This window comes from Xiphophorus maculatus, chromosome 22 (genome assembly GCF_002775205.1).
Source record: "Xiphophorus maculatus strain JP 163 A chromosome 22, X_maculatus-5.0-male, whole genome shotgun sequence".
Classification (NCBI taxonomy): domain Eukaryota; kingdom Metazoa; phylum Chordata; class Actinopteri; order Cyprinodontiformes; family Poeciliidae; genus Xiphophorus; species Xiphophorus maculatus.
Window position 1 is genome coordinate 17,664,168 of NC_036464.1, and position 26,238 is coordinate 17,690,405.

Genomic DNA, 26,238 nt, shown 5'->3' on the forward strand with positions numbered 1-26,238 from the left:
TGGGCCGTATTAAAACCAGTCCAAAACAGAGAGTTAATGACAATTTCTCCTTTAAGTTAGACGGGGATTCTATGTTGTTATTGTGACCAAGTGTGTCACTCACTTTAGAGGATGATGTTGAATTTTAAAGAAATTGTGCATGTAAAATGCCCAATAAATTCAGGAATCTGGCAGCCGCAGAGCTAGAGCAGTCAATCTGTGGGTCGTCCAAACTCCAGCTCTCCCCTGACAGCCTCCTCCTACCTTTGCTATTGAGTAGTGTCTCATTTATCATCACAACAAATAGGGCAAGCATTTGGCAGGTGAGATAAGGATGGATAGGATGAGTGTATAGGAGATATATTACTGGAATTATTATTATGATGGTGTTCAGTAAAGTGGAGGAAAAAGTCCATTGCAAACGTAATTACTACTTTCTTGTGATGTAAATATGCAGAAATGAAAAATATTATTTTGGGAACTCACCATTCCAGTATTAAGGAGCTAGATGGATTTTACATATAATAAATGTTGTTTTTTTTTTAAAAAAAAAACGTTCCAGTAGGTCAAAAATAAGGAATATGTTGGACCTAATTATCTGTGTTGCATCATAGTTTACATAAACATGGATACGGCTTCCACCATTTTTAATTTGATAACATTTTGAAATTAAGCTGATCAAATGTAGTCCATATTTATTAAAATAATTGGTGAAACAGAGCCTCAGGTCAGATAGAAACCTCAAAGCAGATCAATACAACAATAAACCAATGGCTAAAGCTAATTTTAATATGTATCTTCCAGGCACAGAGTATAATTGTATAGCACAATCAGAAATTATGTTGTTATAAAACATTTTGGTTTGTTGAGAGAGCACATTAGATTATTCTCTCATTGATAAATATAAGTTTATTTTTCTCTGCATAACATACAATAGAGGTTTTTTCTATTAAATGTCCTGTGTATAACTTCTGCATGACAACCCGTGAGGGAAATCACTGTAATTTTCTGGCAGTTTATTTTAAATAACCCACCAGGAAACTGGTGCTCTCGGTGGAAGCCATTTTTTTTTTTTTTTTTTTTTTGTCAAGTGTGGAGCTTGGACTGAAAATGGCAAAGGAAGAGAGAGGATAATGGGAAGGAAGGCAGTTTTAGGTTTAAAGCACTGAGAATAGAAAATAGTTGACGAGATGTTTTACAAAGACACCCAGTAGCAAAATCCCTCCCAAGAGCAGCAATTATTGAATGGTGCTCAGCAGCCGCAGATAAACAAACAACTCACCACTGATCACAGCAATAGCTACTCACATTGCATAGATAAGGGGATGATTAATATGGTTTTCGGAGTGCCCTGGAAGGTTTCCCGTCTCCAACTGCTTCAATTTGTCTGTGCACAGAGATGATCTTAGATATGAGGCTTTTGTTTGCCGAAGCATCTGCCCTCTGGTGTTAAATGAACCGTGCAGCGCTGTTCTGGGCTTTTCTCCCAGAAGTTTGCACCCAGTGTAGAAAAATCGCATTGATCCGCCAAGTGATTAACTGCTTAATAATTGTTGAGCTTATTCTGCATTGCATCGCGCCGATGTTGCTCTAAACTGCTTGCTGTCAAGCCAACATCATTTGAATGTTGTTATGAATGTGCGCGGCTGGTGCGACAGAGGGAAACATTCGCAGCCATAAAAGCAAGAGAAGGTGGAACAGGGCATATTACATGTATTATTAAGAGATGAGCAATGAACAAGTGAGATAAAGGCATCACCAAAAATGTAGTTTCTCATTTCCGAGGACTCACTTCTCAGGAGACATACAAGAATTGGCTTTCATTTGAAGTGAACATGAAATTACAGGAGAACGGGTTTAATTTTGATCAAATCGAGTTACATGAAAAGGCTCCTTTAAATCAGGAGTGACGTCGAGGTTAAAGCAGCAATAAATTGGCCTTTACACGATTTTTGTCTTACTTTTTCATTTCTCCTAACACGGTGAAAAGCAGGTCTCAGCCTGCCAATCCAGCCCTCAATGAGGTCGCTCCTCTGGAGGCTTTAATAGAGCTCTGCTCTTAACTGACACTTATTGTCGGGGGGTGAGGACAGTTTCCAGTTTCATTATATCACTTTGAGTCAAGCATATCCTTTAGCAAACTAATTACTGTGCCTATCAAAGCGGCTGCTCTATCAGGGCAATCTTTGCACGTTAATGTCCGTTTCTCTGTCTGCAGATGAGAAGAAACCATGCATGTTTGACCTTGAGTTGTCAAATGTCATTCTTTTCTTTATTTCTGTTTGTTCATCTCCATTTATTCCTCAGAATGTCAGGGGTGAGGTCTGTAAGTCCTTGAAGTCACTTCAGTCTGTTGTGTAAAATATTTAGCATTAATGGAGAAAAATAAGCAAACACCAGTCAATTAAATGATCCAAAACACAAATTTGATTGTCGGGTAGACTTTATTTATGGTCATCACTTTTTCAGTGCACATAGCAAGCAGATAGCTAATTCTTTATTATCTCCTCTGTAACACATAAATTGCACATAGCAAGATAAGGCAAACCAGCAATTTACAAGAAATCAATAGCAATGAAGAGAGAGGAAACTGTGTACAATGATGCATTTTCCCCTTGCTTGAATACAGCCAGTTAATTAGGGACTCTCAATAGTTTCATTTGGATGAGATTAAGTCCCACATTTCTCCCCTCCCTGGGAGATTTAATCGGATAGTTCAGCTACGGCTTCACAACAAAATCAGACAATGACCAGACTGGGATTACACTCGTGGCTGTTGAAGTCTGATGTCAGGAGCAACCAAAATCCTGGCTTTTTTTTTTATTATTATGCAAATATAATCTATGCAGGTAAAGCCCATTTGACTGCGGTGTTGGAGAATGCAGAGAAACTCTCTTACTTCAAAGGAGTCTCTGAAATGTTGAACTGCACCCAGTATGTTCTGCTGGGATCTGTCAGTTCATTTGAATTCGTTGCCTCTATTCAAACAGCAATAAATTGATGAAATTAAAATTGCTAATTACTAAGATCACAAACATTAGTGTTACCTATCCCACATGCAGTGGTTTACTTACACTCATTATGGGGATGAGTGTAATATCCACCATAACTTTGGACTTTTTGTCATGTACCTGAATGGTAGTTCTTTCATCCTGGAATGATGCAAGTTTTATCTTTAATGAAATGCATACATTTTGATTTACACTGGATTTCCTGTAATCTACACAGAATAAAGTTCTATCAAAATAGGCTACATATAATACACTCACAACCCGATTAACAATCAATAATTGAATATATATTGAACATTGCAGAAAAACTTTTAAGCAAAGTCCTCAAATGTTTTGTGTAGTTAAGCTTACTGGTTTCCAAAAGCCTGACGTTAACCTGCTTGAACTATTTCAAAACCAGGTTATTGTCCTGATGGAATTCTCAAAACTTTCCAAGCCTTAGCCATTTGTTGCTTTAAATAGGATCAAAGAATTTGGGGTTATTCCCTTGCCTTCATTGTTCCCTTTTACTGCAGTTAATTAGAGCTGACAACAAATCCGTTGACAAGTTAGTCACTGTTTAATACAAGGTTCTTAGGTTGGAAATCCCTTTTGTGACTCCTAACATGATTCTTTGGGTTCAAGGGCTTCTCTTATTGGCTATGTGAAAATGTGCTTCGTACTGGACAGTGATAATGGTATTTCATTAGTTTGCAAATAGTAGGCGTACATAATTGACGGGTATAAAATAGATGAAATGAGATCAAATGATGTAAAGGTTATTTGAACATCTAATTTATCTTAGTGTGTGTGCACTTATATTAGGCTAGTATTTACATTCCACTCCTTATGTTTGTCTTGCAGTGTGGAGCTGGACTTTAAGCAACAGGAGGATAAGCTACAGCCCTTGATGAAGCGACTTTGCCCCATGGACAGTCGACAGTGCCCTGCTCTGCCTTATTCCAACGAAGTGTTCACCTCCACCCCAAAGCGCAAGTCCAAGTCAGAGTCCAAGAAGCATGCTCGCTGGAAACTTTGGTTCCTTTGAATAAAATGTAAAGCCTTTGAAAAAAAGCCATCTTTTTTGGGGCACATCAACATCTCCAGTTATTCATGGAGCAGTTAAAGGAATAGCCAGATGGAGGACCAACAAGCAGTGTGAATGGATACTGTCGGACCCCCAGTTGACATAAGGCTTTGAACGTAGACTGTCATGTCAGCTGGGGGAGAGCAGAGACACAAAATGTTTTCGTTTCAGTCTAATCTTTTTTGACGTGTTTACTGGACATTATTGGCAGCTTCAAACTCTAGGTAAGCAATTTTTACATACTTCTCTGTAAATATCAAGCTGTTTAGGTCAAGAACAACACTTTTCTTAAATTAATTTTCTTCTTTTGAATCATTCAGTGAGTGGTATGCACTATGTCTTTATTTATTTTCCTTAGAGCCATTTGCTTTGCATCAAGTGGAGGAGACATGCAGAGGGGTCCTGTCTGAAGGAACCTGTAATCTTTGATTGGACATCAACTCCACTTCCAGTAGAGCACAGATATTTGAAGAGGAAGAAGAGGAGAAACATAAAAAGACTGTCAGTACAGTAATCACCAGAGAATCAGCACTGTTATTGTAACCCTGTACTATCCTCTTCCCTTCTGCCATATTTGTCAACATGCTGCTCGCCTTTCGCCCCTGGCTGAACGTCACTCTCTGGGTATATCTTTTATTTTGTTTTTTTGTCTCTAATGTATATTTATGTGCAGCCAATTTCACCCATCCAGTTGTGATTACTGATCTGACTGACTCCTAATGTTCCCAATCTATATTTTAGGAAAATAATAACCATTTTTTATAACAAAGTACTGTGAAATCTTACATCCTAATACTTGGAAATCTCTTGATAAAGCAGGTATAATATTTTAAAGTATAGAACAAGTATTCTCAAGTTTATTCTTGTCTTATTTTTATCAAGATGGGCAATGTTTTAATATTTCTGCAGTATTTTCTATAAAAACAAAAAGTTTAAACAATTGGGTTTTTTTATTTTTATTTTAAAGTAACTTATATTTGACATTTCTCTCAAAGTCAAATAAGAGTTTGCCTTGCCTCTCTGTCACTTGACATGTTGCAGTGGAGCTCTGACAAAAAGTAGCAAAATCAGTCTTGTTTAATGTCCATCTAATGCTTCCAGAGATGTTTTGTGTCTTTGATCTACCTTGTCATTCTGCTGCAAGCCCCATCAGGCAACTCTGCTTATTCGGGAAGCACCCAAAACAACTGTGCACAGAACTTGCAGCAAAAGCAGAAGGGCTATATAGATATATATATATATACAGAGCTAAAGGAATATAATGGTAATCCATAAGTGAAAAAACACTTTGTAACCACCAGCTTGGGTCACGTAAATGAAGAAATGAAACACTCATGATGTAGCAGTGACACGGAACATGTTACAAAGCGGGTATTTAGTGATGCTTTACACTGGCTTTGCAACTGTAGCCCCCTCGAGTGTATGTTTTAAAATGTACAAGAAATGTCCGAAACTCATACCGGCCTCCCGTCATGAAACAACATAAAACACCTTCCACATTTATTAGTACCTCAGATAAAGATGTGCAGAAAGCCTTAGCAAATTTCCTTCTTTGCAAATACACTCCTCATTGTCTATATATTTTCACTCTGGATGCACATACAGTATTAGCAAGTCTGGTTGAGATGTTGTTACTTTTTAAAATACACTTAAATGACATATTCACTCGTCTTTCCCATTTTGAAGAGTGGTTAAGCGAGAATAGAGTCACTTTATACCTGTTAAGGTTACACAAGATATTGTGGAATAGTTAGTGGTAAGACTTGCAAAACTCTGATCAGTTATAAATAAACAAAAATACCTAAAGTACATTTATTTTATAGGAATAAATAAATGTGGATTTCATAATGGCCCCCTTGATTTTATTAAAAAAAAAAAAAAAACTTTCACACATCTTCACTGGATGTAAAAATAAATGTGGAAAATCCTGCCCTTGGAGAGGTCCAACTAGTAGCCATGTTGGACGCTACTTTCATGCAGGTAGCGTCCAACATGGTTACTAGTCGTATACAGTTCCTACATACTGTATATAACACATAAAATTTGGGGGTAGGGGTGTAAGTGACCTTTCAAAATGTCTGTCACTAAAACTTTTACTTCTGATTCAGCTTTGATTTAGGTATTTGAAATTAGGGGGCTTTTATTTTGAAAGGATTTTTTCTGAACTCTTGAAATAAAGCAATCTAGTAAAGAATCACACAACCGATTGCCACGTGGGGTGCAACCTGTAACAAAGAGCTCACTCACCAGGGTCATAGTAAAGAGCTGGACCACGAGAAAGTGCAATTTAGTGACCAAGTGCAATATAATGAATTTTTCTATTGTTTTTAAAAAATACAATTAAAATATTTCATCTGGAAAGTGAAACTGAATCGGTGTCCTGATTCCTTCCTATTCAGGTCATAGCTCCAGGTGGCCACGTCTAAGCCTAGCGATGGGAAATTCAAAGCGTGTACTGGTTTTGCACAGACAAAATACTGATTCCCTGCAAGGATTCCCCCCAGAAATATTACATTTTGATGTATCATCAGCTTAGTGAAGCAAGAAGGACAGTTCAATTCTTAAATCCGTTACAAATGAAAACCAAGGGATGTTCTGTTTAAGACAGCAATGAGAAAGACGGATAGTCTAAACAATACAAAAACGTTGTGCCATTAAGAGCTGTAATGCATTTCCAGAAAGCTAATTTGTGCAGCTGCAAAGCTATATATTTGTGACAATACTTCTCTGAGCAAGCCTCATGAAAATGTCTGTGGATATACTGACAACACAAGTGTCTAAATGCAGAGAATCTCACCTGAGCTCTTAGCACAAACCAAACCTATATTCACAACATATAGTCATATAGCTCACTTGGTCCCTGAATCATGCACTACCTTATTGCATGATTAAAAATGAACAGTCTGACTTCAAATGCATTACATCCTGACACCCCTTCCTATTACATTGAATTGTAATACATTCTCTTTCTTTTAGCTAATGCTCTTTGAAGTATTAAGCTTAAACTGTTTCAAAAAATTGTGACCTTGTTAACTTAAAACCTGTTTTATTGTCAATTCCTGACCAAAAAAAAGAAAGAGGAGTAGCAATTACAGAAGAACGTTGCTCTCACACATGGACTCACAGCACTGCAAGGACAAAAGTCATGTGACCTGCCATGGCCAGCTGTCCTAAATGGGCAGCCTTTGTTCGTGTACATGACAGCATTTGCTCCAAGTGTCCCATGCAGCCATAACAGGTGCATCACAGACTGACATCAAAGGATGTGTTTGACCTCTAATGAAGGTGGGTTGTAAAGATTGTAGGTGACTTTTGGTGTGTATCATTAAAATGTTATGCATTTCATAGTGCCTTCCAAAACACTTAATTTCTCCTTGAATGTTTTCCCATTTTCTCACAATATTACCAAAGAACCAATATTTTAGTTTTTTTTAGGGTAATAAACTTTATTTAAAAAGGAAGAATGTACAGCTTCAATATAAATCTCACACGTTGTTCCATGGTACCAGATTATAGTTTATATAAGCTAATTCACAAAAATCCCTTGAGAGATTTTAGCTGTAGTGTATCGTCGTGAAGTAAGAGGAAAATGACACATGGATTTTTAAATGTTTCACTATTAAAAATCAGAAAGGCTTGATTTGCATTTATATTCAGCATTAATATTTATATTCAAATTCACTCAGGTGGAAGAATGTGTCAAGAGAACAGATATAGATTTTACACTCAACAATAAAACTATGACCCATGCAGAAGAGCAGAGGGAGAATCTCATGTAAAGTTTGGCACAAGTCAAATATTGCACAACTAACAGGATGGGCAAGGGGAACACTGTATCAGATAAGTTCCCAATATGTTAGCAATGCCAGAGGAGCTGCAAAAATCAGCAGCACAGTGTGGACACATGTGAAAGAAATCCTGAATTTGCGCTTTTGACTTAGGAGCAAAATTGTGTGTTTGGAGCAACACAAATTAACCTGAACACACCTTCCTTACCTAGAAATATGGTGGTGCCAACAACATGCTGAGAGGATGCTCTTCTTCAGCAAGGACATAATGCTGATGGGACGATGCATTGTGCTAAACAAGACAATCGTGGAACAAACGCAGGCTGCAAAATACTGAACTCAAATTCAAGGGGAAGCATTTAGACCTGAATCCAACTGAGAATTTATGACTACACAAGAAGACATTTTTTAGAAATACTCTCCGTCTAATCCGACTGAGCTTAAGCTGTCATATATACATACACACATCAATGTCTGACCACTTCACCACTAGTGCGGGGCTTAGGCTATATTCACATTTTCAGTCTTTTGTGCTTCAAGTGAAATGGAGCTGGACCATGACAAGGGCTTAACAGTGGGGCTCCCTCCTCACTCTCTTCAAATGTGATTAGTCTTCAATAGAGAGAAGAGACACAACCTTCAAGTCTTGTAGGGGAGCAGCAGTTCCAGTCCATCAAACTGAGTGACCCCATCCAGCATCTATCCACAGCCCTTGTCACGACTGCTGTGACTCTCTTTCATTCCCTCCAGGATATTGCTTTAGTCTTTGTTTTAACAGTGTCTTCTTTCATTGTCCAACTTTTTCGCCTTTGCTCTTTTAAAAAAGTTTTTTTTTTTAAAGTCGTTCCACTTTCTTCCCAATATTTTACATTTTACATCATTATACAAAGTGTTCTCCATATATCACAGAACCTCTTTTGAACAAATAAATCAAAAATAATGTAATCAAAAAAAATATTGAGACTTGAAACTTTTTCCACATCGAAAAACATTACTTCCAATCTTTTTGAATTAATGTTCTTTAAAGTTATTATTGGTAATTATTCCCTTACCTGCAGTAGGGGGTCATCATGTAACCGTGAGCTTGTTGGCAAGGTAACTAAATCCTGGACAGGTTAAAGACTAATAGCCAATCAGATGAACACCATCTTCTTTTAGGAGTTTAAAGCATGAGACGGTTATGATACAACCGCTTCGGCTGTATCCATCCCGCTATGAGTCATCAGTGCATACTAGCTCTGCTAAGATCTTTTCTATCTTGTATTAATTCTAAGAAACATCAAATATAGTATTTTCCTGACCTGTTGATGTGACGACCTGATGAGTCAAATACAATGCATTTTAGTTTTTCTAGCTTGTTAGTCTCCATCTTTCAAATGATTTATTTCATTTTCAAGAAACACACAGTGATTTCTTACTATTTTAAGTAAAATCCCACTAAAAGAAAAATGTACAGCAGCCGTTTTAATGTGACAAAAGTCCAGTGAAAAATTAAAAGGGAAAAAAGCCACAATAAGCTCTTAAACAAGGACCTTGTTGAAGATTTCTCCCACCATGAGCTTACCCCTGGAATTATTTATGTCGATCTGTTTAACAAGAAATAAGGTTCAGCTTGTTAGCAAGTTGAGTACAACTTGCTAACAAAGGCTAAAAGGATCAAAAATATTGTAAAAAGGTATTAGCCCGTAGAAGGTACAAAGAGATTAGCTGCACTACATATACAATGTGATTCAGTGAAGGCGTTAACCAAAACCATAGTAAATATAATATGTCTGTACTAAAAAGTTGGGTTAAAAAACAGAATCTAATTCTTCAGAGAAAAATCAGCTTAGCTAATATGTAATAGGAGAATGTGCTACAGCCTGATGGAAAAAGAAAAAGTTTTCAACCATAATTCCAATAGGAATATTTTATATAAATACAACACAGCACATCCCCAACAGAATATCAGCCTCTGAGGTTATTTTTCTTCAGCTGGACTTGAGACATTGGAAGTTGCAAGATATCATGTAAAATAGAAAAAGCTTTGAAATTATTTGTCATGGCCTCTTCTTTGCACCACAAAAAAACTTGATATATCAAGAAAGATTTGTGAAATTTTAAAAGCTTCTGCACATACATATTCATTAATGAGGGGGAAGACAACTCTGAGTCTCACAGTTCAAACAGGAAGAAATCAATGGCAAAGGCAAAGTTTTACTCCTCAATGTTTGTTCTGTCACATCACTTGATCATAAATATTATTTTCAAGTTAACCACAGATCACAGAAAAATACTGTTAATGTTTTTATTAAAAAAAGTTAACAAAAAATAATTTGAAATCAATGCTTAATGATTATCTCTCTTTCTCAGGTTTATTTTATGTACGTTGGACTGGATTAGCTTGGAAAAACATAACAACGGCTAAAATCAAGCACAAACAGTGAAGCTGACAGGCTTTATTTGAATGATTTCTGTATTAATGTTGGTGTCTGCCCCCCTCTCTTTCCACAGTGACGACACAACGTAACCTAACTGGCTGCCCAGCTTGCGGTTACTAAAAGAGAAGTCCAACTGTTTGGTTCCTCTTTTAGAACCGTACAGTTATTACAGTTTACTTTAATGTTCTGAAAGTCCTCGTGTTGCGCTGCAATACGAGCTTACTGAAGCAAGAACTGACAAATATTACTGTCACGTTTAAAAATTCCTGAAAATAATTGCACATACATATCTTTTAGTAAAATTTTCATAAATACAGTTCATAAAAATGTTTTACACATCCCTTCAGACGACAGTATAAATATCCCAATTTATGTTTCTCTTGATGTTGTGGGTCTTTCTAAGATCAGTGCTTTCTGGGTGGTGTTACGAACAGTCTTGAGGAAAACCATGAGATTCGAGCCGCCAGTTCCAGTGGTGTTGAGGGCAGTACCCACTCCTCTGAGAGGGCAGCCCATGGCTCTGGCACGGTTACCAGGCACAGTGACATACTTGGCCACGGTTTTGAGATGATAGCTCCGTAAATCCACCAGAGAAGAGACGCAGGAGTTGTAGGCCTGGCAGAGGTCAGAGTCGGAGCAAGTCGTAATGAAATCTCGTAGCGATGGACACACAGACAGAGTTTCAATCAGCTGACGGTGTGCAGGGGGCATGTAATCTCTCATGCGTGTCAGGAAGGCTCCTAGATAGGACAAATCAATGAAAAAAAACTGAGAGGAAACAGAATAAAAATAACACCCTCTTCTGGAAAGATTTCTCACCTGGGATATCTACTGGCTTCACAAAAGGCAATAGTAGTTCACGGGAGGTATCTAAGCAGGTTAAAGGTCAATACAAATGCATCTTTACCTGTCTCATCCTCATGTTGAATGCATAGCAAAGCATCAAAGCATTGAATGGCTGAGCTCTGCGCTGCACTTCCACCTGACAGCAAAACCGGCTCGTTGCTAACGCCTTCGTACAGGAGCCCTCTTGGAAGCATGGGGTTATCTCGCCACCTAAAAAGTATTGAAAAGTCAAGATCCAGCTTATTCGCCACAAGTTCTTCTAATAACAAAGTGAAGTAACTGAGATCAAAAGGAATATCTAATAGGTTCTGTACTAAATTAGGAAAGGGAAAAGAGAATCATTAATATCTCAGGTAGTTGGGACATTGGGACAGCTGCAAAAACTCACCCTGAGACAAAAATCCTCAATGTTCCATGAAATGTGTTTGCCTCCACATGATCTGGATTGAGCACAAATCCAAGTTATTTTAATTAACCTCAATTTTGCCGTCTTCGTAAAAGGCAAACCGTATTAAATTATAAAATCTATCGATGTAGCTTTAACTGAAAATTACTGTGCATGAGTTGGAATGTTTCCTTCATCTTCTTCAGAGACTGTGTTACTTTGATTAGGCCTTTCTGTATGCCAATTAGGTTGGAGATTTTCATGGCGTGCATCACCTCCAGGGATCCCTGGTTAGAGTTGAGAGTTCAGAAATTACCTGCTAAGTTACAAGAGAAAATAACACAGAGACTGCAATAGAATTAAACAAGGAAGGGAAAAGATAAAACTGAAACCAGATTTTACATACACTGCTTATAAAAACACAATAGAGACCACAATTTATTTCTTCTTTCCTCAGTCAGATGTTTCGATACACTAAAACGAGTATACCTATAAACCATCTCGGAAAACACAGACGGCAATGTAAAAACTTTTATTTAAGTGTCAGTTGTTATCTTATCACATTTGAGTTATACTGAGGCAAACCTGTGGATGTACTTTGATTCAAAACCTCAAATACACGCATATTTTTTGTGACATCATGGGAAAACTGAAGAAATGAAACAAGAAATCTAGAAGACAATTGTGTACCAACCTCAGATCAAAAACAAAAGACCTTGTGAAGACGGTGGTTAAAGAAAGAGAACTTCATTGTCTAAAAACAAGTTCAGTGCTCACAGGTACTAAAATGCCATTGAGTGAGTAAGAAGTCATTAATGCAAAAGCAAAAAAGCAAAAAGTCACAACCTTTATTTTAGGAGGCATGTGGTGGGGTTTGATGAAAACTAAAAGTAAAGTGTTGGCCACAAGATCTGTCGTTACATTTAGGAGAAAAAGGAAGAAGCTTGCAAACGTGAGATTGACACTGTAACACTGAGGTATAGAGTTGACAGCATAATAATGTGACCGGAGCACCTTTAGAAGACCTAGGATGGTCTGCAAACCTGACTCTGTTACACCAGTTCTGTCAAGAGGAATGGGACAAAATTCCAGCAACCTATGGTTAGAAGATCATGGAAGGAAACCTGAAACACTAGAACCAAACGTAAAAAAAGTATCTACAAAATTCTCTTAACATTCTGATTTTCGCAAATAATTTTTAGAATCCTAACTGACCTAAAAAATGGAAAAAATATATATATAATTTATTATCAAAAAAGTGACAAAAATTGTTATCTTTCTTCAATACAGTGTATTAAACTATCTGATTTCAACTGCCAATGGTTTGGGGCTCACATGGGAAAAAGAAAGTCTGATCGGAAAACCACTGACCGTTATGCCTGAGCTGGCAGCCATCTCCACCAGCAACGACACCATAAAAAATCCCCTGCAAGTCTCCCCTCCAGGAAAGGAAAATATTAAGTCCATGTTCCTGTTTTTAAAACATCATGATGCAATATCCCACATGAAAGGATCACCAAAAAAAAAAGAAGAAAATGCAACATGGAAGCAAGAAAATGTTCTAGACTTACCCAATTTCCATATCCCTAAAACAAAAGTGAAACATCAATGGGACATTTGTTTCAGGAAGACTTTTGGTATTTGAGCAAATGCTACTAGGGATGTCCCAACATGATCCCAAGTAACAGCTCCAAAACCCCATCAAGACATTTCTAAAGGATCGTTATCAACCATTGCCTACATGTGCTGAGCTTACAAATGCAAAATCCTAGTTCCTGCAATTTATTTTTCAGCTCAAACCTGGGTTTTCAGCTTCTCTTTCCTCACCTTTTGCAAAGACAATCAGAGAGAAAGAAAGATACAGAGAATAAAAGAGAGAGAGAAAGAGAGACTAAAGTGAATTCCAGATATCCGTGTTATGTGACCTACTCTGCCTGCTACAGCCAGCTGGTATTGTATAGCTGAGAGATATACTATTGGTTTCATTTCATATAAAGCTTTTCTGTAGTTTTTGTCTGCTATTTTTATAACTTAGATGAATAGGTGTGACTTGGTGTCTGCTGATGCCTAGTCCTAATTGACTTTGATTGATGTTTGGAACAAAAAATTCCAGTTGGGACATCCCTGATTATTATAATGAAGGTTCTTAGTGTACACATGTGAGGTCAAACGTGTAAAAAATGACACTACTCACCCTGTGGGATCCTTTAATTTCCAGTTGGCTAAAACAGAATCTGCATAGGTCAGAATGGGTGGAAGGCCGAGCCTGCGAGATATTAGCCAGTAAGGCCAGGCCAGGGCTTTGGGAAGAATCTGCCAAGCAATCAGTATACTAAAGTTCAGTCAAAAGGCTAACTTACAAAACAACATGCTTCTGAGGATCCCAGTTAGGTCATTTTAGTTGGTTCACAACCAATCAATACAAAAGATATCCAATCAGCAGACTGGGTTGTTCCAGCAGGACAAATCTGACCCTGATGACTTCTTTGATTTTTTTTTTCTCACTAACTAAGACTTGAGAAAAAGTTTTCACTTTTACTCTTAGATATTACACATTTACCCACAAAGCTTTATTAAAATTTGGTATTTATCTTCCCACATTATTTCAGTTCTTGATATTCCTGACCTATTTTGTGAAGAAATCCTCCTCTTTATAACTTTTAATGCTTTCACTTTGAAAAAATGTTTCACTTTTTGGCTTTTTGAGAAGCTGCAACGAAACACCATCAAGAAAATTTGCAGAAACAATAATCTACACTGCATGAAACAGTGTATTTTAAAATCTATCACCAAATTTTATCTTTTGACTTCAGCATTTACCTTAAGGCAATCCTATTAAGAGGCCCTGTGGATATTTTAGCTTGGATATAAATGTGTGGCTGGTGGCCATGCTTTACCCTCCCATGTCACCAGTAAATAAATCATAGCATTTCCACTATCTTTCTCGAGTGCAGTGGTGCTTTACCTGTGCAGGCTCATGTTGTCCCTCCTGCCATACATATCCCATACTGATGAACCCCAGGGCAAGATGGGCCAGCCGGAGCTCCCGATGGTTACTTAAATGATGGGGACTCAAAATTGGCATCTGAATGGAGATTAGATTTACCTGTAGTTACTTTTTGGCGACAGTAAACACTGCTTCCTGGAGCTTAGGGGGTGGGGGGGGTGAAAATCAATCTGACTGTGCAATTTCGTAATTCTTATTGCAACAGACTTCCACGCTCTTACCTTATGAACTACATCTCGCAGTTTACGTGTCTCGATCAAATGTGTCAGGTTATTAGCCAAGTCCAACCACACCCGATAATAATCTGGAAGCTGAGTCTGGAAGATGATAAGAATAAAATGAGTTATTCATTGAGTTTCCTTTATTTGGGACTGTATTTGTTGAAGATGTTCATGTAGATTATAATCAGTTAAATCATCACTTCATGCCTGCCATGGAGAAAAAATAAAAGAAAATCAGCTAACTGAGAGATGAGGGCAGGGGGACGTCCAGCAGGTATAATTATGTTATTAGAAGATAAGCTGTTACTTTGTCTTTGGGGAGGAAATACAAATCTTTTCCTTTTGCAAGATAACCTGGTAAAAAAAAACAGCCTCTTGTTCCATGCTTTGCTTTGTTCTGTGTCTAGACCCTCAGCTATGGAGAAATGATTGCTTCCTGGAGGTGTGGACTTTGTTACTTTGCTAGTGTAATGCACATATTTTTTAGAGCTGTAAAGGGAAATATAAGTGCAAGTCACATTCTTCAAGTTTTTCAATGTAAAAAAATATACAAAAATATGAATGATTCCTTTTCACTTGACAATTTTGCACTATTTGTTGTTGGTTTAAGTAAAATCCCAGCAAGATACATTGAATCTTGTGGTTATGTTTTGAGAACATATACAAAAATTCATACAGCATGAGTATGTTTGTTAAGTACTGTAGTCTTTTAAATTACTTAGAAGACAAAGGTGAAAATAAAAAACTGACAGACTTTTGACAATTTTTTGTAAAGAACTTATTTTTGTATATTACTGCACAGTCACAGTCATGTGAAAGGTTCAACAAAGGCTAGAAACAACAGGCTTCCATCAAATCAATAACCTTCCTTAACATTACACAAGCTAAGTCAAACTTATCTGTTTCAGTCTACAGGGAATGTATGTGCTGCAGACCAAACATTTAGACTGTGGAGACAGAAGGAATATTTGGCCTCAAAATTTAATAAAAATAACCCTGCTCCTGCACAATGGATAACATCGTTATTCTTAGAGCATTTGTTGAATGCCTGCCATTTTAGAAAAGAAAAGATGACAAGAAATATTACCAGTGGCTCTTCAAGGATAAATCCAAGCTCTTCAGATATATCAAATGCATCAAAGTCTGCCTGCAGTGTTTCTCTGTAGTTTGTCTCCATATGCTCTACCCTGAACTCCACCGAAGCAGTTTGGCTTTGAAAGAAAAATCCCTCCGTGTGTGTCTGACTCAAAGATAGGAATTGTTAGACTTGCTCTGAGCTTGCTTCCACTACCTTTGTCACTTCCCTTTTTATTGCACTCTCTCTAACTCAAAGAGCCAATCAGATTTCTCGTGCAGTAATGTCAGGGGTTCACAGAGCAAAAAAAGCAGAAACTCTGTTTTGTGTTGTCTGCATAATACCTTCCTATTTTGCAGCAGCTGATGGGAGCAGCAGATGGAAGAGCAACAACTGTAGAGAAATAGGTGAAATTTTTTAGCTCACATGTGAAACTAAAGGCTGGGGGGTCAGGATTAGGGTTAGGGCTAATCCGGCCCACCCAATCTATTTATGTGGCCCTCTAGTCTCTGAAGGGACACTTAAATAGAACCTTAAATGATATTCTATCATTTAAACCAAAGCTGTTTTCATCTGTATGCTTCCAAATGACATCAATGTGAAAAAAATTCCAATTTTATTTAACTTTAAGGAGTAAAGTTGAGTGAAGAGACAGCTATTTATTTATATTTTAACAGTTTGTTTATGGGTTTTAAAAATACATTCTGCCACAACTGGCCTTTTGAGGACATTCATAATATTGATATGGCCCAAAATGAAAATGAGTTTGACACCTCTCTTTTAGATTGTAAAGATAACAAAATGATGTATCATATGTGTATTTGTGTTTGGTGATTATCCTGGAGTCAGAGTTAAGTGTGACTTAACTATTAAGCCTGACTATTCTGTTATTTCTTTGATTATGTTTACGAATCATAGCAATTTTGCTAAAAGGTTAAAGAAAACATAAAGTAAACTTTCCAAATCAGTTTCACTTGGAATTCAAATCCATCTCAAGAAGACAATAAAAGGCCTAGAGTTATAAATATAAAATAATCTGTGTTAAATTTGACCCTAATATCTAAGGAAGGCATGATTTCGATTGATCTGTGGGAAATGTTTGCATTTCAGTCAACATTTTTTTCAAAGATTACAGAATTGCTTAAAGGTCATCTTTTAACCTAAAACAATTGCTATGGAAATTCTTAAAGGGGCAGAGAAAACTGTTAAGAAATGAGAAAGATCGAACTTTTTCTTTAAATGTTTCCTTTCGTAGGCCGGAAGCGTTCAAAGCTCTGTCACTGAAAGACAAACAAGCAGAGCAGAGCCCAGAAGTACAGCTGTACACAATTCTTATACACTTTAGTTAAAACTTTATCCTATCTTGACACACGCACACGCACGCCCACGCACATATGTCGGAAAGAACCTTACTTGCACTAAGTGGTCATGACCTACATTATCTGATCTTTGAAATGCACCTACGCTTCTAGCACTACGTGCCTAAAAACTGCTTAGATACATACTTACAAGAGGAAATAAAACAGGCAAGTCTATAAAAAAAACAACGCAGACATATATACTACATTTTCCACCTCACAGTTCTGCAGAGAAAACTGTTACTGTAGGTTTTAGACAAAACAACTTTTTATTTTTTAAGCACATAACTCTCAGAGCATTTTCATTGGATATAGCTGGTGTTTTCAACTCTAAATTCATGATAGATTTTAGATGGCCGTCAGACGTTTATTTCTGATATTCATCTACAGGACTTAAAATCAAAACCACCTGCTAAATATTTTACTTTTATTTCAGAAGATTTAGCAAAGACAAAATTCCATAAAAGTCAGCTAATAATTATGAACATTAATTTCCAGGATTTGGTTCAATACTTTGTGCTGCAGTCTCTCTAGGAACCCTCAGAAGACAGTAACTTTCATACTTTCCCAGACAACAAATTATTGCTGAATTCAGATCACCTTTAAATTGTATCTTTTTTTAATTCAGTAGAATTACACCATAATTGCCTTGAATGAAAATATAAACCCAGCCATGAAAGAGTTATTTTATCTGCTGTGATAGTTTCCTGAACTCTTCAGTCTCTTATTAAAGCAATGTGCTTTGGAAGATAAGAAGTCACTTTTCCTTGCCTGATTAATGTGATAAGCCTGCAGGTTTCTGCTTCTTATTGGATGATCAGGTTCTTCTGATGTTTCCTCTCCTGGAAGAACAGTTGAATGCACAATGACTCAGTCATACAGAACCGTTGAAGCTACATATGTGCTCTGCTACACCGACTCAGGTCCAGGACCAATCATCATTTCCAGATTCAGTTGATGATTTGGAGGTTTTTTTTATTTTTATGAGAGCTTTGAAAATAATTTTTTATCCTCTAAAACTTGGAAGTGTGTCAACAACATACTTTCTATAATATGTTTTTTTTTTCTTGCCCATCCTAGTATCCATTTCAAAAGTGAGGAAGCACCAGAACATCCAATGAAATGAGCCAGAACTGAAACTCAGACTCTTTAAGTCTGAGTTTCATTTCACTTTAAACAGGCATTTGTTTCAAGACCTTAGTGAGTCGACTTAACTCTGAAAATGTAATTAATTCTCGACTGAGTTGATTAACAGTCACTAGTGGCTTGTTTTATAATTTTATCTGCTTACCTGTTTCACATCATTAATAAGTCATATGACAAAAATAAGCAGTATAAAGAAAAAAAAGCATATAAGAACTATCCAAACCAATTTGGAAAGCCCCATTTGAAAAAAGAAATTACTTTTTGTTAAGTCATTCTTTCATTGTGATTAAACAAATTTTTTTAAAGGCTGACATCAGTGTCACAAGCCATGTTCACACCCAGACCTGTGGTCTCAAGAAATCTCGTGAACAGAACTCAGCTGACAGCATACAATAGATGAAAAAAATCTTAAAAAGCACCTGATCCTGCCAAGAGCTAAAGAAATTCAAGATAACAAAAATAGCACAATGACTCACATCCACCAGTCAGGAAAGGGTTACAAAACTATTTCCAAGGCTTTGGGACTCTAGTGAACTTGAGTGAGAGACAGGCTCATAATACTGAACTCAGATTTCATGTAATTCCCTTTAATTAAATGGTGAGTCTTCCAAGTTGTTGTTGGCCGACCATAAGTACTTCAAAAGTGCATCAACGGCTGGGCTAGACAAAATAACCCAGAACTATATGTAAAGCACTCCAGCCATCACTAGTCCCTATTAAAGTCAAAATTCATGATTCAAGAATAACAAAAACAGACTAGCTATTAAATGCTGCCAGTAATCTTTCAAAGCATTTAGAGCCCCAAAAACTGTAGGAAAACCCAGTAGGTGAGATAGACAAGAAATCAGGATGAAAACTGGGGTGACAAAATTAATTTCAGGACCACTAACCAAGTCATCAGGCACAGGGAGTGCACAGAGACATTAAATTTACTCAAGCAAGGAGAGAAGTAGATAAATTGGCAAGAGAGACTTGAAATCAGGAACAATGTGCACTTCTTCATGGGGGAAGGTTGGCTCCGAGAGCAGAAAAGGTTTGTTAATTTGTACAAGACTTGAGTCACAAATCCCTTTCTTGCTGCCATCTTTCATTTCTTGTGTCATGTTCACTGTCTGACACCCCCCAATTGGATTATTTTCTCTCCCACGTTGACATTGTCTGGAGGCAAAAGACTGGTATCCAACTGGCACATGTACCAATGAGAATTTCCTCACTGTTCCGGGGAGTGCTATTTGTGGTTGGGTTTGTATAGGAATGAGATTATCAACTTGTGGAAAGTATTTAACATTTTCTATACTTGATGCCCTTAGCCAAAAATCACAGACTATATAAGCTCCTTGCTAATCCTGTTTTGTTTTTTGTGCATATTTACAGCGACTTCACAGATATAAAGAACAATTTCATGTTTAGTTCATTTTTTTCTGAGAAGGAACTAAACCTCTTTAGCGGAACGATCCAAGTTTCAGTTGTTTCAAATAAGCTATAATCAAGTATTCTCTTTCATTTTTTTGTATATTAGCAATATCAATAAGGTCTTTAGTCTTTTTTCTCTTGAGTGGTGAGATTTCTGGGCGGCCTTCTTATAATTCATTCGGAATTGTTTCTCATGCATACTCATCCTAGCTCTGGGCAAAATATGAATAATGTTATAAAATGATCTAAATGCTCTCTAAAAACATGAAATGATGCACAATCAATTGGGAGACAGAAGTTTGTTCATGTCTGCAAGTCCCTTCCTCAGAGGAATTTTTTATTTTTTTTTCTCCATCTCGCTGCCAGCCATCACTGCGCTAATAACAAAGTCAATTTCACAGCAAATCACTCCCACATGCTTCACTCACCTTAAGTCACATTCTGTTGTTTTGTGAATGGGTATAGCACCTCAGAATGTGTTATTTTAGTCTGCACACAAAGACAAAAAAAAGGAACAAGATTGTGGCTATTGTTACTTTGAAGGACAAAAAATAAAAATAACAATAAAATGTACCTGTTACCAGCCAGACCCAAAATGATGCTGTTCCAGCTAGAATAATTGGCCATGTTCTGGGGACCTTTTGAGTTGTGAGAAACTTAAGGGTCACCACAGCCTGAGGTTCAGAGTTGTGTTTTCTGGTTAAATAATAGAGATAAAAATAAAACATGAAAAACAGGGCATTGAGAGTTCTTCAAAGCACTCTCACTAGTATATCAAAAGTATTTGGCTGCAAATCGTGACATTACTTTATACTGAGGAGCGTCCAATTAGAATCACATAGAGTTATGTTTCAGTTGTCATTTGTTGTGTTTAAATTTTGCAGAATCATGGTCCCCAAATTGAGAGATAATAGTTATAACAAATAATATTCGGTTGTCGGTTAAAGTTATTACATTATTACTTGATTGCTTTTTGTCATTGTTTGGTGACAGTTTGGAGGGGAATCTTTCTTTCAGCAGGAATAAATCTCTAAGTAGAGATTGGTTTGATCTACTGCCATCACTGGATGTGATACTGCAGCTGATCTTGGATTTGATATCAAATTCATCCATTGATCCAGATTGATTGATCCTGAGCTTTTTGGAATTCATTCTCTCGCTGACTCTAATAAGAAAAGGATATGTTGAACATTTAAATGACAAAACATGCATAAACAATTCCAGAGATATACTTAAACACATATTTCAAACATTACTGTTAGGTTAACTGGCCACTATAAATTGTCTATGTGAGTAAGTCAGTGTGTGCGTGTGCATAGCTGTCTGTTTTCTCCAGGACTAAAATAAGAAATATGTTTATGAATATGAAGCTATTTTATTTATTCCCTTTTTTTTACTTTTGACCTCTTTCTGTCATTGTTCATAATGGATTTGGAGATGTTGGCGGCATGTTGGAAGATTTTTGTATGAAGTTGGAGTGTTCACTACCTAGAAAATACAAGAAGAGTACTTTTAAAGTTTGCTATGCTAATTAAACTAACGGTGCTAAGTCTTCACAAAAGATTTGAAAACACTGAAAAATATCACAAGCATATGTTTCTGCTTTTGTTTCATAATAATAATGAAACTCCCTTCTTTTATTCTTACTTCTCTGAAACCGTTATGTCCACAGAAAGTGTAACCATCTCAGCTTCATGAATAATTCATGAGCTTTTAAGACGGAAAGACTCCTTATTCTGTTACGAAATGATTTTGTTACTGAAGGTACTGGGTTTTCACTTTATGTTATTAATATTTTGCACCTTAATAAGGCCACAGTGTTGGCAGCAACTGTATAAGTGACAGTGCCTATGTACTTTATCTGTACACACATATACAACACCAAGATGAAAATATCCCTTTTCACAAAATAACAGTGAATGTGCTCAAATATTTAACGTTGGTTTTAAGATTGGAAGGGAACACTGAGATCTAGAGCATATCTATTACCAGCAGCGTAGAAACATGTTGAAAATGAGCAACAACAAAATATTCAAAAACTGTCCAAACAGAAATTGAGGCTGAGAGTAAAAGCGCCAACTATATTTTTTGGAAGTTAAGGTAGTGCAAAAGTGTTATTGAAAAGCAGTATGCTGGGTTTATCATGACGATTAAAGCTACCTTAATACCAGAGGAGCACCTGCTGTGTACTCTTTGAACTATCTGTTCCCACGTCATAAAACAATACAATCTACTGGGCCTGTCATATCCAAAAGCCAATGCAGGCCTCCACCTTAACATCAACAGTTACAGAAATAATGTCAAATATTATCAGGAGTGCCTCTTGGCAAACTCCTCCTTTTGCAAGGTTACATACGCAGTTGCTCATAAAGCTGCAATAAAATAACTTTACCTCTCAATTAACACATTCTGGTTTATTCTTTTAAAATGTTGCTTTTATGATTTGTTGGAATTATACTATATATATTATACCGTTTTTTTTTTTTTAAATCTGATTGTTTACAGTTACAATAGGAACTAAAATATAAAGGACAGAAAACTATGAATGACGTACAGTGAGAAAGCTGAAGACTAACAAGGGGCAGGTGCAATCAATAGCAAGAGAAACCAGGTGTGAATGGAGCAGCTGAACAACCACAAACACCACAAAAGGTCAGAGACTATACAACGTCTGTGTCCATATGCCTGTATTCAGCATATTTAAATAATGTTGTTGGTGAATAGGCTCAGTGATCTTTAGTTAGATTTTTGAGAAAAACAACCCTGAGATGGAGAGTGATGACAGCTTGTTTTTTTTAAGAGTGGCACTGTTTTGCCCCACAGCTTTGGAAGCGAGTCACAACAACTCTGGCATGTCTGGAAGAAATGCAGTGGACCGTATATTGTCTTTATATATATATATATATATATATATATATATATATATATATATATATGAGCTGGTGAGCAAAGGTTCCTAACAGATTACAGTAAAAGGATGGAGAAGGACTCATTTTTTGAGAGAGAATATTTGAAATCATTATGTGCCTTACAAGTGTTGTAATTTTTTTCCCATTCAGAGAGCGGAGGAATTTGCCAGGATAAAATGTTGCCAAAGTCTGGGCATACACTGGACAGAGTTCTCAGAAGACCAGCAGCATTCAGCAATCCAGCTCAAACTGCACCACTACATTGCAGGGTTCAATAATTCACAGCTCATGAATCATGTTCTCACACTGCATGACCCGATGCTTGGATGTGACCTAACTGCTCTCCCTGTATGTGTGTTTGCGACACATAATAACCTTGAATTCAGGACTAAACAAAAGAAGAAGAAAAGAGGAAAAATGTAAAGAAGAGGAAAAGTCGGGAAACGTGAATGCTCAAGGAGAACAAACATACTTCCTTGCCTCCGTACAGACTCCATGCTCCAATACTGACCTGAAAGAGGTGTCATGTAATGTCATCATTTTGAGGAAATCAGTATTTTTGCTACTTTATTGTCAAAAAGCCAAATCCTATTGCTAAGGATTGATTTGTAAAAGAAACAAAACGTGTAAAACATCAAAGGGGATGACTACTTTTTGAAGAAACTACTATTGTCAATAGATTTTCTCAATAGTATATTTCTTATACTTATTTCCTGTGTTCTGATCTCTGTGCATTTTATCTGATTGTTTTTGTGTTGTCTCTGCAAAACCCTGGCTCATATTCCCTTTGTGTTCAGCTTCTTCTTTCTGATTTTTAATGGCGGGTGACATCTAACATTAAGATGTATTATCGCCATCTATTACGCTGGAGTGTGGACCAGAGTATCTCCCTTTAATCTAAATTAAATTAAATTAAATATAATTAATCTAAATTCTTATATATAATCATGTTTCCTTTGTGTTCAGCTTCATCTGTTCATTGCATTAATTAGTTATTTTTTTCCTTCTGCCACCCGCTCAGGACACTCCCTCAGCTGCTCAACATTCTTCTGATTAGACTCACCTGGTTTCAATGTCACTTTTCACACATCAGTATTTAGGCCCCTTGATTTTTGTTTATCTCTGATGACTTCATGTCCTGTTCTCTCTGCAAAGTTTTTCTTTGTTTTAACATTAAACTCTTGGCTATTTGTCATTGTGTCCGATCTGCCAATGTTTTGGGTCCTCCAAGAAACCACACGTGACAGGTTCTGCTTTTATTATGAAAGAGAAATCTTTTTTGGAGGGGAAACCAATTTATTCTTCAGATATGTGTTTTTGTATCACAGCTAAGAAGATGAGCTTCTCATCTGTAAATCAACAGCCTCCAATTCCTAGAAGGAAAAGCTGTTAAGCTGAAAAGTTGCTCCTCAGGCCCATAAATGTATTCATGCATTCAGAGCTGACAGTAGACTGCAAAAGTCCTTTAGCTGCAACATGTAGCTGAAACATTTTGCCTGAGGACTAAACTGTGTCTAAAGTTGCTCAGTTGTCTCTGTTTTTAATTTCAGGATAAATTAAACATGTGTAAAGTTCTGACAGACTTTGTGTGTTAGTGTATGTTATGCATCTTGTATGAATATCACACACAATTAGTGTGGCTCTGGTCTGCTCATGTTGTGAAACAGTCTTGCTAACTTTATGATAGAAAATTGAAAATATCCCCTTGAAATAAATGCGTAATGTCCAAAAAAAACACCCTCTGGCATATTGATTTATTTTTGTTTTTAACATTACCCTGAACAGAACAGAAAACCATTTTAACACAATGTGGGTAATGTGGTACATGTATCAAATGTTTATTGCAAAGCAGCACAAAACTGAAGGTGTGTGAATGTAAAATGTGTTGCACAGCACCTCCTGATGTAAATTGAAAACTGTGTGTTCATGCAGCTCTGGACGGCGGTGATGTCTTGTGTCTCTTTATGCACAGACTTTTGTCAGCCCAGCACAAGTGATGTTTACACAAATCGTGCAATGAAAAGTATACGTATGATGGCCCCCTCAGGCCATGAATAAATCATGCACCTTCACAGTCAGGGAGTCTATCTAAACTGTTCTCCCACTCTGTGACGGTATGCACGGCGGGTATGCAAATTGTCAGCCGGCAGCAGCATTGTGGGTGTACGCACATGCACTCAAATTAGACTGCTTTGTTGTTCTAGCTCCTGCTAATTGATTTAGGTAGGTTTAAACCCCAGCTCCTGTTCCAACCCTCTTCCCAACACCAATTATCCTGCAGCAGCGTGTTGGCTGCTGCTCTCTGACATGTGGGCTGCAGATGGCTGTCCCGACGAACGGCGCCAGGACAGAGGCAAGCGTTTCCCTGTGAATTATTGTCACAGTTTGCCACATGACATGTTCGCTGTAATAAGTCTCGCTCAGTCGGAACGGCGGGCTCTCCTGAAGGAAGGCCAGTAGCGCTGTGCATACACAAGAGGGATTTTCCACACTCCTGCACAGAAAACAATGAAACCTCCGCCAAGCAGAACAAAATTCTGCTTAGGTGTGATTTCACAGCAAAATTCCACATCAGTGGTTTTTGTATATATATAAAAAAATAAATCAGAGAAAATCTGATGTTGCAATGGCTTTTACAGTCACTCCATAGACTCTAAGAACATCTTGAAGAAAAAGGACGTTTACCTGTCATAAATACGGTGTCACTCAGTTGCTGTATTATACTCAATCAACCCTTTAAAACACAGCTGTAACGCAACTGGAAGCCATTTAAACAGATGGTCCTTTTACTGCATGCTTGCCATGCTAGACTGCACTTTCAGATGCCCGTTAATTTGTACATGTTCTTCTGGTCTACTTCACGTTATTGTTCGAAGAATCATTATTAGTAGATTCCAATCATAGATGTAATAAAACAGAGTGTTTTCCATTTTTGCGTGATTAACAGAAGAGGAACAGGGATGTTATGAAGCTGTCATTTACGACAAGGCAATCGTAGACTGTAAGCTGTAACCATAAGTAAGCTGTATCATTAGATCTACATCACCAGACAACATGATGGACAATTTTTGGGTAAGTGCCTAAACGCCTAATAATTAATTAGTCAAGTATTTGATCACTTATTGAATTCGTTTCTTTTTTTGTTTGTTTGTTTGTTTCTTATTGAAGTTCATACTAAGGTAATTACAGGGTGAGTATTTGTTCATTAAGTTATTTAATTCTGTATTTCTTCCTAATTTTGACAGGATTGGTTCTCCATAGTTAAATTGAGTTCCAGCAGGCTTCTGATGCTCACAAATTTCATTGTACTATAATTAATTTACATTTATAATGCAATAAACTGGCCAGATTGAAAGACAGCCTTTAACTGTGGTGATCTCTAGAGTAATGTGCTGTCTGATTTGAGGAATTGACTGGCTTGGTGGTTTATTTTAAGGTTCATCAGTCACATCAATTTCAAGTAGATTACTTCTTCTCAGCAGGAGAGAGATCTTATTAAAGCTGACAAATTCTGAGCCTCTCTGCCTCAATTATACCTCTGGTATAATTACTTTTGCCCTTGTGCTTATGTTTATACATTCTGCTGCTTTCTAATTTGATAGTTGGCAGGGAAC

General features: G+C 37.1%; 2 protein-coding genes across 2 annotated transcripts in view; one reads left to right on the forward strand and one right to left on the reverse strand.

Annotated features, from left to right (window-relative positions):
- Positions 1–5,909, forward strand: part of LOC102229346 (protein FAM196A-like) — a 34,039-nt gene extending 28,130 nt beyond the window's left edge. The window contains exons 5-6 of the mRNA XM_014470950.2: positions 3,834–4,280; positions 4,415–5,909. Coding sequence (XP_014326436.1) covers positions 3,834–4,017 — 184 coding nt within the window. The 3' untranslated portion in view covers positions 4,018–4,280; positions 4,415–5,909. The remainder of the gene's footprint in view (positions 1–3,833; positions 4,281–4,414) is intronic.
- A 4,208-nt stretch (positions 5,910–10,117) lies between these two features.
- LOC102229086 (indoleamine 2,3-dioxygenase 2-like) lies at positions 10,118–16,001 on the reverse strand. The gene is made up of 10 exons (XM_014470946.2): positions 15,811–16,001; positions 14,724–14,819; positions 14,461–14,580; positions 13,690–13,808; positions 13,067–13,081; positions 12,867–12,966; positions 11,665–11,782; positions 11,499–11,550; positions 11,172–11,320; positions 10,118–11,004 (listed from the first exon to the last, which is right to left on the reverse strand). The coding sequence occupies exons 1-10, from the start codon at positions 15,898–15,900 to the stop codon at positions 10,634–10,636; spliced, it is 1,230 nt and encodes a 409-aa protein (XP_014326432.1). The 5' UTR covers positions 15,901–16,001; the 3' UTR covers positions 10,118–10,633.
- Between the last annotated feature and the right edge of the window lie 10,237 nt (positions 16,002–26,238).

Bases quoted from the DNA above. Each gene is read 5' to 3' on its own strand.
- LOC102229086 (XM_014470946.2), bottom strand. From the start codon at position 15,900: ATGGAGACAAACTACAGAGAAACACTGCAGGCAGACTTTGATGCATTT. The intron at 14,820-15,810 runs GTAATATTTCTT...ATCATCTTCCAG, and splicing joins TTATCCTTGAAGAGCCACTG to ACTCAGCTTCCAGATTATTA. The intron at 11,551-11,664 runs GTAATTTTCAGT...TGCTCAATCCAG, and splicing joins AACATTCCAACTCATGCACA to ATCATGTGGAGGCAAACACA.